The 15,191-nt window shown below is 40.3% G+C and overlaps 2 protein-coding genes across 5 annotated transcripts in view; one reads left to right on the top strand and one right to left on the bottom strand.

The window, feature by feature from the left end:
- Nucleotides 1–15,191, top strand: part of pcdh19 (protocadherin 19) — a 68,548-nt gene that overhangs the window by 13,643 nt on the left and 39,714 nt on the right. The gene's annotated exons all lie outside the window — the stretch shown is intronic.
- Nucleotides 4,521–6,590, bottom strand: LOC119408399. Its single transcript, XM_037675208.1, has 2 exons — nt 6,032–6,590; nt 4,521–5,556 (listed from the first exon to the last, which is right to left on the bottom strand). The coding sequence occupies exons 1-2, from the start codon at nt 6,545–6,547 to the stop codon at nt 5,083–5,085; spliced, it is 990 nt and encodes a 329-aa protein (XP_037531136.1). The 5' UTR covers nt 6,548–6,590; the 3' UTR covers nt 4,521–5,082.

The following is a 15,191-nucleotide window of genomic DNA, read 5'->3' as shown; positions in this document are numbered from 1 at the left end:
ATTTAAGGAACAGCATTAGAAGAGGAAACACACTTTAAATTAGTTTTAAAAGCTCTATCAAATACATAGAATTAGCTTTCTTGTAAACCCATTAAACATGGAAGAAGAGAGGGGGGTTTTGGGGAGCTAAAAATAGTTACATAATAGCTCTAGTCATCCAGCAATTTATGTTGCGGGATCGTTATAGGACAGGAATCTAAATGCAAGAAGAGGTATAATGGCATTGAGCTTATAGGTTGATGGGTCCACCCGCAAATGAGAAAAGGCTAAATGGAGTGAAGGAAATGGACGCAGTGATGATGTTTATCGTTGGGGAAGGGGACATCATTATGTACCTTGTTAAGCCCTGCAAGCAATGCTGCGTGGATGTAATTACCCATTTAAATTAGTTTCTTGCCGCGTTCTTTTTTTTTTTTGTCTCAAATTAAACTCTGTTACACAAATATACCTCATTCTCTCTACTTTAATGGAGATCCTTCAGTGCTCAACGCAGATGTGTGAAAATGCACAGCTTTATTAAAAATATGCTGGAGAGGTCATATTCAGACTTGCACACAATTTGTTGCAAAGTTTGTCAAAGTGTGCATCAAAACGGTGGTAAGTTTTAAAGACTGTAAAATAACTATTTTTATTCGGGGTGAATATTTTAGATGAGAGCATGCTGAGTGAAGAATAGCCCCGTGTGTCATTGATGCAAATTCCACTGCTTGTGGTGGAAATGCCTGTATTTACATTAATGTAGGATAGAAAAGGTCACCTTACACATTTAAAAGCACAAAGCCGAAGACTTTTGTACTAGCTAAATTTGTAATTACAATATTGCTAAGAGATTTCCCAGAGTTTTTTATTATTATTATTATTTCCTGAGTGCTCTGCCTCTTTGAATGACAGGGAAATGGGGGAAGGGAGGCCCTGAATCGTAACAATACTTAGCGTGAATGGAAACTTTTCCAAGATGCTCTGACACCAGGGAAGTGTGACCTTTACAAGTGTTCTGTTCTTTTTTGCTTAAAACAAAAAGGGAAGCAGGAGGGAGTTAGTTAGCAACCCCCCCCCCCCCCCCCAGATTAAATGTCAAATTCTGCATGCATAATTGTAAAATAGGAAGGAGGAAGATTGGCGAGTGGATGAATACTGAGCTTAGATATTCATGTTGCTGCAGCGATTGTAACAATTCTTTCAGCTGTGCACTGCACCTGCTTTACAATAATTATAACATACAGTGATGCCAAATTCAGCTGGAAACAAAGGAAATATCCGTTTGTCACGTCTACCTTCACAAGGACTTTAAAGAGGACGGAGTCGACAAAGGGGGACAAATCTCATTGTGTTCCTCAGACAAACGCTGCATTATACCTTTGTTTGGTTTCTTCCAATGGCGGAGCAGTCGATCCAGTTTCTCCTCTCCTTTCATTCCAGCAAATTCATACAATGCTTTTGTTTCTAGACCTAAACCTGAATTTGCATTAGAGAGTGCATGTACTGATGTCTGATGAGCACAGAAGCTGTTGGCAGGCCAGCCGCTGTAGCAGCAATATCAGGCGCCTCAGAGGCATGCAGCAGTACGGCTAGAGGAGCAGCAGGGTAGCATAATTGTGCATTGTTCATCCGCAGAGCTGAGGCAGAGCATGTAATGAGCTGTAGCATTTGCACCCAGCCAGCCTAATGGGCTATGACCAAGTGTAGGCCTCTCAGAGCTGCTCCCTCTGCCCTGTGTGGCCAGTGTCTTGGGCCTCTGATTTTCACCCCCCACTCCCTTTCCCCCATTCTTCTTAGCCCGATCAGCGTGAGCCATTCCTTCACCCCTGTTACCCGGCTCCTTTATCTCTGCTCCCTCTCCATTGTCCTCCTGTCTAAAGAGATGGTGGGACCCCTAATGTGTGCAATGTGTGGCTCCTTTTCTCATTCATGATGCCTGTAAACCTCTAAGCGGTAAGTCTGATTCAGCCTGACATAAATCAGAATAGCTCATTGATGGAGCTCTGAATGAAGTGTGATTACATTAAAAACTCAAACACTGAATGCAAATAAAAGTTCAGGGGAGAATTTGCTGATGTTAGTTGTAGGGGATTTGTTGTTGGAACTCGGCTTATTTTTCCTTCAAAGGCTGTTTTGCATTTTGATTATCTAGTTTTCCTGAAAGCAATTCAGGTGGGCCTGTTTCACTCAGGTTTGTTTTCCTGGGATTAGGGCTTTTACAAAGTGCCGAGGCATATTATTTACACCCATATCTAGTTTCCACACAGGCAGAGAAGCATTTCTTTGCTTAAGTAATGCCAGGTCGAGATGGGAGAGACAAGAATGTGGGTTAGGCAATAGATTGCAAAAATCTGGACTGGGAGTGGAAGCAGAAAACACCACAAATGATATTAATGATGTTTTGCAAGGAATTTATTTTTTTAAATTTACACCATTTATGTTCTCACTGATCACAAAAATACTGAGGGTTCACATTCCCCTCTTTTACTTCCCCTCACATCCATGTTTTAAAATACCAAAGCCCCAGTGCTTTAGTATTTTCAGCCAAATTACTAAATAAAAAAAAGTATTTAGCCTCCATCAGTTTGTGAAAAGAGTGCAGAGCATTCGTAACATCCTTTGTCCATCATTAGCTGTTCCCAATTCAGGTTTGTTTGAGGCCCTGTACACACGTAGCCGGATATCAGGAAAACCGAATAGTTTATCATGCGGTGTGGCCTTTCATCCACACGTGAACTCCGGTTGATGTAACTATAAACGAATAATAACAAAAACTCCGACCAAAGTGGAGATTTGAGAAATCTCCTCTTTCGGGTTTGCGTGTGGACTTTCGGAACCGGAGATATGCGCATTATGTCTGCGACAGATGGTGCAGCGCGGCGCTGACGTCACATGTGCGACAATTGTTTTTGTTTGCCCATTCATTCGGAGGGAAAATGACTGCGTTTAGGGAAGTACTAATTGTAACGCTGGTTCAGGCAATTTTTGCTTGCTTGTTTTTACAAGCACAACTGCTCCAACAGATGGAATTACAAAGGAGAAAAAGCGTTTGGCGTTCAGCTCTTTTACAGCAACTATCCCTACCGATACGGAGGCACAATACCGCCATTCAGCGTCGCCGTCGCCGGTTTTGGATCAGACCTGGACGCACTGCTGGCTGGTGGGAAAACTTTGAGAAGGAAATTGTTCTCCCACAGGAATGGCGTGAGAACTTCAGAATGTCACGGTCGTCATTACTGTCGCTCTCGGAGTTACTCCTTCCTTACATTCAAGGGAAGAGTACTGTAATGCGATCTCCAGTCTGTGTGGTCAAAAAAGTTGCATGCACGCTATATTATTTGGCTGACGAGGGAAGACTGCGTAAAACGGCCAATGCATTTGGCTTATCAAGACAAGTAGTCTCAAACATAATTAGAGAGGTGTGTAAGGCTATAACTGTGTACTTGGGACCATCTTACATAAAAATGCCAACAACAGAGACTGCTGTGCGTGCACTTGTTGAGGGATTTGAGCAGGCTTATGGTCTCCCTCAGTGCCTTGGAGCTGTGGATGGGACTCATGTGGAGATAAAGCAGCCATCAGCTAATTCTACAGAGTACCTAAATAGGAAGGGGAGGTTTTCTCTTAACATACAAGCCACCTGTGATTACAAGTACAGCTTTATTGATGTAGTTGTGAAATGGCCAGGGAGTGTGCATGATGCCAGAGTTTTTGCTAACTCCACAATAAACACAAATCTGAAAAACATGAAGATTCCCCCCTGTCCAAGACAAATTGTGGAGAACGAAGACGCTATACCCATTTACATACTGGGTGACCCTGCATACCCACTTCTACCTTACCTGATGAAAGAATATGCTAACGGAGGAAGCAATGTTCAGGAGCAGTACTTTGGACTTTCGTTGTGCCGAGCTAGAATGGTGATTGAATGTGCATTTGGAAGACTAAAAGCCCGATTTGGAGCCCTGAGGAGAGCCATGGACATCAATATGAATGATCTTCCATTTGTTATATATGCATGTTTTGTGTTGCACAATTTTTGTGAGGCATCAAAAGACACTGTGGATGAAAACAGAATAACTGAAGCTATTCAACATGACAGGAACAATCAACCGGACACACAGCCAGTGGTCAGAGGAGACAGCTTGGCAGCAGAAGGAAAGCGGGTCAGGAGAGTCCTCACTCAGTGTCTGGATCCATAAACACAAAAACCTGTGAACTATTTAGCAGACTGCGTTGTTTTTTCATAAAAAAACGTTATAGTTAGCACCATGTATGTTAGAGAATTTTTAAATTGTTTTGTGCAATGTTATTGCATTTCATTCTATTAATGCATGAAAAGCTACCACCCAGGATTTAGATACATTATATAATAGTTTGTAGCTCATTAGACAGACTTTTAAGTTAAATGATTTTACTTTTCTCTCTTAAAATTGGACCTGTAGTGTATTAAATAGTGCTGCCAATACTTTCTGATGAACATGACTGTATTTGTAACTGATAAATGTCATATTCACAAAAATTCACATAAAGAAACTTGCTTTTAAAATGTTTGTCAATTTATTCAAACGAACACACTTAACATGTTCTTATTTTGTGTTTCATTTATGAACAGATCAGATTATAACAGATCTACAACAGATAAAGCTTTTTAAACATGGGAGAAAAGCAGCACAGTTACTGTACACTTTTAAATCAGTGATGCCCAAGTCCATAACTTGGGAGCTACCACAGGTACATTTCAGCTGCATTTTCTTCAACAAACCAGTATGAAATAGCTGATTTCAATCATCAGTATGTATTTGATAGTGGTGTTTTGGAGAAATAAATACATCTAAGTAGCAGTAGCTCCCAAGGACTGGACTAGATCACCACTCTTATAAAGATTCACGTAACAAAAATGTAAATAGTTAAAGTATTGTGCAATTGCTACATTTTAAGCTTTTCACAGTATGTATAAAAAGATAGCAAACAGAAAAAAAAAACACTGTCAGAGTAAATAACACTGTGATTAACAACCTGACATGTGTGCAACCTTGTGCAAAAGTGGAACTTGTATATACTTAACTGTACCAGACTTGTTTCGATGTATAAAACAGTACTCTACTGGTCACTAAAAAGGGCCTGACTGAATGAAAATTGGTCAGTGGCTTCAGCAGGTGTGTGGAACACAGCTTCAGTGTTCATAGTGTTTCCTGGTCTTGTGTTTTGACGTGTTCTGTCAGAAGTGGAGTTGTTTGGGTATGGGTAATTTGCTGAGTTTTGGTGGACAGAATGGTGGGCCATTGTGTGCGAATACATCGGACCTCTTGGCTCATATGGCATGTAGTGTGGTGGTTGTGCAGGTGCATGAATGACCTGTTTCAGAAGAGAAAACCCATCAACAATCGATGTGGTAAGTCTTTCCAGTGTATTGGACATTTTTGAATAGTTTTCGGATGCTTTTTGTTCTGATGTCTCAATGATTTCCACCAGTCTCTTTTTCACACGCTGGTCTTCCTCAAGAGCATTCAGCCACTGGGTCTCAGCAGGCAGCTTTCTCCTCAGACGGTCGTGTCTGTGTCCTTTTAGTTTTGCCTTCAAAAGAGAAATGAAAATCATCACAATTAAACATAAAAAAGTAAACCTGGATCATGTTGATGTTGTACTTTTCACATCACTTCTACATAACAATATGTAATAACAGCGTATCCAATGTTTGCTATATGTCTTAAAGTGTATTTTGTACCCACCACCCCATCAAACTAATGAATATGTAGGCCTAACATAATATGAGATGAGTAAGAGCATGATGGTGTCATTTCTTTTTTGCAATAATAATAAAAATAAATCAGCAACCCGTACACAGTAAAATATAAAAAACATCACATTCCAGCCTCCACTACACACCTCAACTCTTGCATAATTTTTAACACACATATTGCCTTAACTGTATTTTTAATAGCAACACAATTCAACAAACCTGTTCCGTGAATTATAGTACATCCAACAGATGAACATTTACAGCAAAAGTACTTTTATTTATGAGGAATGGACAGAAAAATATACGTACATCAAGCAGGTCTCTCCTCTCCTTTGAAGTAGGACCCACACTGCTTTCATTATCAGACCCTGTGTCTGCTACATCCATGGTAGTGGAGGAAGAAGATGTGGATGGTGAGGGTAGGGTCCGAGAATGATCCAGGTCAGCTGTTTCACTACCGGAGGATATGGTAGTACTAGCTGGAGAGCCACCCCAGATTTGTTCGCACAGTTCGAAGTACAGAAGAACCACTCGACCGTGTCCACTCCTGCGTCCTGTATCAACAGCATGGCGATATTTACCTCGGACTGCTTTCATTTTTGTTGTTAAATTCCCGCGCGTGATGTCGGCATGTGAATGGGGAAACTCGTCGGAGGACTCCGTTGGGTAATGCTCTAAAAAAAGCGCTAAAATATCAACATACTTGTTCTGACAGGATTCCCAGTCGACATTTTCCTGAGTTTTATTAACTTTGTACTCCAACACGGTATTTAATAGTAGTTCAACCTCGCGGTCTGTCCACACAAACGAACCTCCAGGCGCCATGATTCAATACTAACAGGAAGTTGTGGTTGCTTTGAAGGGTTGTGATTGGCTGATATACGTTTCACCTTTGCACTACACTGCCTCCTATGGGTTGGGCATATTCTTTACAACGCTCTGTGGTGAACATCACCGGGTTCATGTAGACGATCATTTTCTCTATCCGAACATGTATGTACGGCGATATTTTTTTGCGCGGATATTCGTTTTTTCAAACACCAGGCTACGTGTGTACAGGGCCTGAGTCAGCGAGTAGGGAAAGCAACATGTCTGAACTTGTTCATGAGAAGATTGCTCAAAATTGTGCTTTAACATCACTGATCGACTCCTCCTTTGGGTCGCACGGCAGAAAGGTCACCAAGGAGCTGAGGTCATGGTGCTTTCTTCTGGTTTAGGACATCAAAACAAACTGTAATGCATCTTGCATTCATATATATTCAAGCACACCAAATAATTGAATAGAAGCAAGCTTTTTGCGTCCTTGTACTCACTGTTCTGAAAGAACCAGTTGAAGCTTTGTGTTGTATCGTTTATAATGAAGACATGTTGGAAAAAACATGTGTGTGCTGTTTCTATAGTTTCCACAATCACAGATAAAATAAATAAAAACCTGTTGAGCTAATCACCCACATGTGCTGAGTGCAACTATTGGTGTCCTGTTTTATCTTATCCTAATCATCATCATACTTTTCCTAGTTATTTTTAAAGCTAAGAAGAAGCCACAACTGAGCCAGCATGAAATTCTGGTGAAATAACTTTCACCAAGAACACCTCAATTTCACCTCTTCACAGGTTTAAAACATATTTTAAATTGCATTACACAATCTCCTATTGCCTCAGAGAATGTATCACCTATAATAGTATATCCTGCAATGTGATCATTTGAATTTTAATTCACATAGACACAGAAGAGGAATCAAAAAACTCAAAGTGAATTTGTTGACGGTCGTCCTGTTTAAATAAGTTTAATGAAACCAGCACGATGATTTCAAGGTTATTTTAAAGTGAAGCTGGAAGGCAGATAAACTTATAGGATAAAAACCTGCAACATGTAGTTATAATTCTAAAACAAATGTACTTCATTTATTGTCTATTATTTCTGTTTGTTGTGCTCTTTGTAATGTAATGCTGAAAACCTGACAAGCTGATGTTAATTTGGTTAATTAGCTGGGTAGCCAGGCTGCAGCAGGCTGTTTACTGTTTGTTTACTTCTGTTGCTTGTGCTTGTTGGAAATGTTTGTTTCATAACAGCGCCACTTTATTTGAAGTGATGGGTGTCACTTTTTTGGTAGACAAACTATGTTGTCTGTGTTATTTGCCACAAGAAACGTGTTCGAAAGGCAGACGTTGCCTTTATTTAACCAGGGGAGAAAAAGGATTACAGTATGTATGTATATATATTATATATATATATATTGTATTTTTCGCTCTATAAGTTGCTGTTTTTTGCATAATTTGCATGCCCTGTGACTTATACCGAATCAATGTATTTATGGATCCCCCCCCCCCATATTTATAAACCAATTTTTGGCTGAGATATGCCCATTTTCATTAATTCTGACTGAAAATATTGAACACTACAATTTTCAGCCGCTAGATGATACTAGAGTAGTATGGCATGCCGTTGTATCATGTAATCTCTCTGATCTGCTACAGCCTTATGTCCCACCACGCCCCTTGAGGTCAGCGGACCAGTTGCTCCTCACAGTTCCAGGAACTCGTCTTAAGCGCAGAGGTGACAGGGCCTTCTCTGTAGCAGGACCAAGACTTTGGAACGAGTTACCTCTGTTTGTCAGACAGGCCCCCTCCCTCTTGGTTTTCAAGTCCCGTTTAAAAACCCACTACTATTCATTAGCTGTCAACACCAGATGATCTGTGTTTTGAACCTGTATGCTCCACACTGGTTTGTTGTCATTATCTGCATCGTTTTTATGTCTATATTCTGATTTACTTCATTTTGTATATTGCTTTGTGTGTTACCTGTTGTTTTGTCTGTAAGGCACTTTGGTTGGCCTTGTCGCTGTTTTAAGTGCTCTATAAATAAAATGGTATGGTAATAGGTAAACGTGACTATTTATGAAATAGGTAAATGTGGCTATTTATGACACAATCGGCTTGCCTTAGCGTGCCACTGTCGTCTGCCTGGAGCAACCATCAAATTAGTTTCATTTTGCTGTGCCACCCTGGCAAAATGCAACTAATTTGACCACTGAAATGCATTTATTAAGTAAAAGTTCAACTGAGACACACATTTGCTCTAATGTTGAGCAAACAAATAATTATTTTTAGGTGGTTATCTTGTTAAATTTTGAAGAAATGCACAGTGAGTCACCCTTCTGTGTGTTCATGTTTCCGCGTATCAGCTTTTGAAAATGCAGCTGATTTGACTGTCAAAGTGCTTTCATTAAAGAAAAGTTAATCTGAGACACACATTTGCTAAAATTTTGATCAAACAAATAATTGTTTTTAAGTGTTAATCTTGTTAAATTATTGTTAAAGTCCTCCTGAACACGCTCCGCGCGGCTAACATTTGACAGCGAATCGATTTTTGGCACAACACCGGCCCACATTTCCGGTTTCTCAGTGGTGACGCGTAACAAATGCAATGTGTCAGCAGTGACGCATAATAAATGGGAAGTGACATATTTATGGATTTTTCCACTTTATTAAACATATTTGGACTGATGCGACTTATAGGGCGGTGCGACATGTACGGCAGAAAATACGGTACATAGATAGATACAACTTTAAGGATACTTTATATAAATTTTCCCCAGCATTTTAGCATTGTTTCACAGAATGTAAAATACTTTTTTCCTCCCATTTAAATATTTATTTTACTTAAGTATACAAGATAAATTAATTAATTAAAATCATTCTTTAGCTTGAGCTTTTCCCTGAATTTCAGGCCAAGTCTTTGTGTTGTCTAAATGTTAAAGTGTGGCTTTCTCTTTTGTGTTTGTGTGTGATAGTACAGCAAGCAAAATACCAATAGTGGTGGGGGAGGACAGACATGGGAGTGGTGTTCTGACTTTTCATTTGTTCACTACCCAGTAATGATTATTTTAGCCTCTAAGCCACAGATTTGGCCTTGTTTTGCTGTGGGAAGCAGCATCAGCAGGGACAGAGCAGCCTTGCCCTCACTGAGAAGCTTGTCTGCAACTAGGCTGGTTGGCAGCGGGAGTCAGGTACACAATATGGATGACATTGCAAATGTTGTCACAAGAGGTCAGCTGGGAAGTGACGAGCTTGATAGAATATTTTTTTAACGTGGATATGGCTTGGGTTTAGCTACAGTTCCTTTGTGAACTCATATGGTTGCTGGGAGTGAAGATATTCCAAATATAGACCATCATTGTTATTTGTAGCCAGGGCTGGTAACAAGCCAGTTGCCAGCTTGCATGAGCAACTGCCGTAAGCTGACTTTTGGTTTAATTTGGAAGACTAGTTATAATCCAGACTTAATCCCCTAAAGATGAAGCCTCCCCCCTCCTCCCACCACTGTTGGATTACTGGAGTGTCTTTAAACGGATGAGGACATGCTTATCACTGCTTCCTTCCCTCAACACTTGTCTGGGAGGAGGGTCCATCATCACTCTACGTGACCAGTGTGGTTATGAGTCATAGAGATTAGGCATCTGACAACTGCAGATCAATGATAATCACAGTTTATGGTGTTTAAACTCCAGCAGTCACAAAGACGTATGGATCTTAGCGTATGCCTCAGCTCACACCTCGTAAAATTCATCTGCAAGCTTCATTTGACTGATGAAAAATGGCAAAATTACATGTCCAACAGCTTTCAGGTGAGTTAGGTTCTTGTTAGCTTTAACTGCTGTTAAAACTTTATTTATTAGCGCGTCAGCTTTGCCGGTTGTTCCTGAATTATTTTTACTAAATAAAAAGTTATGACATTTTTTTTTTCTGGGGTTATCAGGCAACCAAGAAACAAAGTGTCTGCTGGACGAGTCTTGTCCAAGGAATATTACAGCACGTCACATTCCTTTAAACCTTTTTATACTTGATTTATTTATCCATCCATTAACCTCACCCTCTTCTTTTTCTGTTAACGGGTGTCACTGGTGCCCATATCCAGCCATCACTGTGCCAGAGGCAGGGTACACCCTGGACAGGTCGCAAGTCCATCACAGGGACATGTGAAGATGAATGAGACAAACAATCATTTAATTTCTCTCTCACACCTAGGGACAATTTAGAGTTACCAATCAGTCTAACATCAGCTTTTGGTTTGTGGGAGGAAACCGGAGTACCCAGAGACAACCCACATATGAATGGAGAGAACATGCAAACTCCACCCAGAACGGTTCTCTGGTTGGGATTAGATCTGACAACCTTCTCGCTGAGAGGTGACAGCTCTACCAACTGTGCCACCCTACTTGTTTTATGCCAAACAGATTAAAAATTAAGTGGAAAAAACACACTGTTAGCATCATTAAAAACAAGTCAATAGAAGATTTAGCTTTTTAACTTGTGTTTTTTTCTTTAAAATAAACTGCTAACATTCTTGTTGCTACAGAAGATCCGATCTTCATGTGTCATTCTGATTAATAATGCACAAAATTCACCAAAATCTAAATATAGAAGCTAAGATTTCCTGGTTAAATCCATAAATAAAGTGATTAAAAATCAGCTAAAGCACAGCAGAAACTGAACACAGAGAATGGGACAGACAGAAGCTATAGAAAAAAAATACAGCTTGTCCTATCAGTTTAGTGTGGTTTGTATCGCTCGCTGATAAAGAAGTGTTGTTTGGAGAGGTGGGAGTTTGGGCAGGGTGTTGTGTTGCAGCAGGGAGTCCAATCCAGCTCACATAAGCATATGTGTTGTTTGAGATGCTATATTTAAGTGTGAGGTTGTTACTTATCTCATTGGGGTGTGATGGTGGAGAGAAGAGGGAGCTGAGTGAACTCCTGGCGGACCCAGGCTGTGAACCCTGAGCTCCCAGCTCATGAGCAATCTGGGAGTTGCAGAGAGAACCAAACCACACGGGGAGGAACACAGAAATAGAAGCAACTTAGTTCGTGTGCTTGTTTACCTTTGTGTCAACATTTGTGGCTCAGCTCATTAACCTGTGCACCTGGGTGGATCAAAGCATCTCTGGCTTTGCCATCTCTCACTTCTTACGTCTTTCATAAATAATAGCACTGACTAAATGTGCACATAAGTGTTTTAAAATCTGGCTAATGAACAGATGCAACACAGGTTGACGGGGCAGCCATCGCACCTCCAAAGCAGTGAATCGATTTTAACTGATACAAGTTATCACATAAACCCTGTAGCACTTTTCTCAAATCTAATCATGGATCCATTTAAACTGTGTTAGCCAGGAGTCTGCTTGCCATTGAAATGGGTTCTCATTTTCTAATATTTTAGAGAGCTTTGGCTAATAATGAGGCAAGAGGCAGAGGTAAAGTAACAACTATATGTCCGCCGTCTCTGAAGAGGAAACGAGATGCCACATTCACCCAAGCTCACCCCTCCTCTCCTCCCATTACCCATGCAGCCAGCATTCTCTCTAAATTGTTTTGCGTGACCTTTGCTACAGTAGCTCTAATTATTACCATCACACAGGCCCTGTAAGGCACACGGCTAATTATGCTGGATTTATCTGAAGGGACAGTGGTGCCATTCTTCATAGGTGTGTCTTGGCTACCGTCATTGCGGGTGATCTAAACCAAGAACGGGGTTAATTTAGATAATACAGTAATTGTAATTAGAGTCACAATAATTACAAGCGTAGTTTAATAGCAATGAAGACAAGTCCATTAGTAATGGAGGTCTTAATGAACTTGTTGCCTTAACACAATACCTTATGTAATTGAGAAGAATGGAGTTGCAAAAAAAAAAAAAAAGAACAATGAGGGTGAGAAATGTTGTGCAATATGCATATTGACATCATTACAGAGCCAGAGTGTTTCCGTGTCCTTCCCATTGCTCAGAATCGATGCTTGACAGCTCCAACTGAAAGATGCATTTTCAAAGGCATTGTGGGATTATCTGTTAATGTAGGTAGCAGGACCTGTAGTCGTTGCATCTCATAAGGAGCTGTAACTAGAGGAAACAATATTTTTCAAAGCTCCAGCATGAATAAAGAGGGGCAGTTGGAGCCATCTTTTGGCTGGCGGGCAACTTGTGTAATGAGCCTGAGAGGGTTCCAATTATTCCACTTGCGATCAAAACGGAGACGGAGATTACTTCTCTTGCCTCTTTTTTTTTTTGACATTTTACACAGTAACATCTTTTGATAGGGGCTGGGGGAGAGAGGGAAAGAAAACGATTGCCAGTGAGAGCCTGATAGTCTTGAACAGTCTCCAGCAGTATAGTCCTTTCTGCCTAGCAGAGACAAGCCGATACTCTGGGACACTCTTTTTTTCTTTATTCCCTAAATGTGTATATAATTTAGTCCATGGTACATTAGTTTTCTCTCAGTATGTCACCTGCACAAGACAGAAAGGATATGATCGCACAATCTGGCAGCAATGGACATGATCGCCAACATATTTTCCACCGAGCTATTGTAAATTGTGTGGAGGCGCACAATAACTCACTCACTGCACTTGTTTTCTGCTGTTGCCGAACAGCGTAAGTTATGTTGCTTAGAATACAAAAAGTCAGTTCAATTATTTGATTGTGTTCAGATTTTATTTTATGTGCTTTTACCAGATTACAAGTAAAAGCACATTAAATGCCTCAGGGTAACAAAACGGATTTCTCGACTGTGGGACATCAAACTATCAGCCTTGGAGAAACGATGAGGGGAAAAAAACAAAACAACAAAAGACAAATAATACTATGTTTCACAGCAGTGAGACAAAGAGAACTCCGCCAATCTGCATCTGCACAGATAAACATCCACCCCTAAGTTATGTTCTTAGTAGATAACAGCTTAGGTTGAGTGTTTTCAGCACACAGAGGAACAAGCACGCAACTACACAAAGCAGAGCTTTGATAAGCAGCAAAAATTACTACATGTTGTTTATGGAGGCAGAACAAAATGATTCAGGGTCTTCATTTCAAGAAATCAAGCTATGGAAAGGAGGAAGCTGGGTTTAAAACGCATGTCAATGAGGTGGATTTGACTCGATAAAACAGTCATTATTAGTGAGAAACTAGATATTTTCTCCTGTGTGTTTGTGTGTAACGGCGTGTGTGGCTGAGACGTGAGATTGCAGGGCCTTGTCTTCCCCTGTGGATCCTCTGTGGGGGTACGAGGCAGAGCTCCACCGTCTGTTGCTGTTTTCCGTGACCCCGTATATCCCCCCACAGTGAAAAACGATGTTTGCCCCGAAGACAACCCTAATACAAATTAAATTAAATGAAGTCTGTGCGGATAATCCCTGTGTGTTTCAGCTGCTGAAATGCCCCCACCCTCCCTCACGAATGAGTGCATCTGGACCCCTATCCACTGGCCGTGCTCTCAAGCTGCCAGACTTCCCCTTCAGACTCGCTGGGTGTGTGTGTGTGTGTGTGTGTGTGAAAGGAAACGTGTGTTCCACTGTAAATTTGTGACGTGTTTGTCTCTTTCTGACTCACACACAGAGTTTATTCCCCTTCATTTGTTTTGTCCGTGTGTTTGCCTGTATGTATTGCTTCAAAAACTTTATTTTTGTGCGCATGTCACATATTTTATTTATTGTTCCTGGCTTATTTGTTGCTGTTGTTTTTGATGTCTCATCCGTATATATGCAGTTAAATATAGGAAACAATGTTTTTATATGCTGGCGTGTTTTAACGGCACACTAAAAATAGTGGTGTAATTGAAAGCTAACAGCAGTGCCGAACCACAAAGCATCGGCCATTGTTTTGTTCTGATTACACCCTGATGCCGGTCTCTCACAGTCCTGCTAACAAGCTGGATTTACAGATGCAGTGATGATCTGCAAGCAGTTAATACTCTGCTGTCAGATTCAGCACTGGCAGATGCCTAAAAAGACAACCCTAAACGTTAGATGCGCTTAAGGGTAAAGTCCTAGCAAACAGGATCAAAAACGATAGAAAAGCTTCCAAGAATGGATATTTAAAAAGGGTTCAAAGGATAAGTCTTAAGCTCCGGGATTAATAAAAGTATAGTTCTGTTCTTTTGAAGTTGTATTCTACCATAGGTTATTAATGGTTAATATATTACCGGTTGTAAATAGCTTTTTGAATGACCTCAGAACCAAAGTGTTTTGTTAACTGGTCTGATAAGCTAATTAATCTGAACGGGGTCAAGAGCAAATTAAATTAATGTCATCTTAAACTGAATTAAATTCTCAATTTTTTTATAGCAGTTATCATTACAGTTATTCTGACAGAAAAAAAGTATATTATTTTCAGAAGTGCTACAGCTAGCTGCTGCTGTTATTTGCACATGTAAATAGCCACCAAGGTTTAGAAAACTGTGCTGGCACAGTCCACTATGATATATTTCAATCTGATGTTGCTTTAAGAAGACAAAAGTTGACAAATTTGGGCCCCACTTGAACTAACTGCTTGTCAATGCAGTATGAATCAAAATTGACATCACCAAACTCCGAACTATCTACAACAGGTAAGATAGTTATTGTTTATGATTTTTTTCCCTAAACCTCACTTCAAAAAATCAGAACTATTACTTTAAGTAAAATGACTTATTCTTTTAAGATTT

Source organism: Nematolebias whitei, chromosome 4, assembly GCF_014905685.2.
Source record: "Nematolebias whitei isolate Nwh7 chromosome 4, NemWhi1, whole genome shotgun sequence".
NCBI lineage: Eukaryota > Metazoa > Chordata > Actinopteri > Cyprinodontiformes > Rivulidae > Nematolebias > Nematolebias whitei.
Note: the sequence above shows the minus strand (reverse complement) of the source record. Positions and strands in the feature narration are given on the sequence as shown.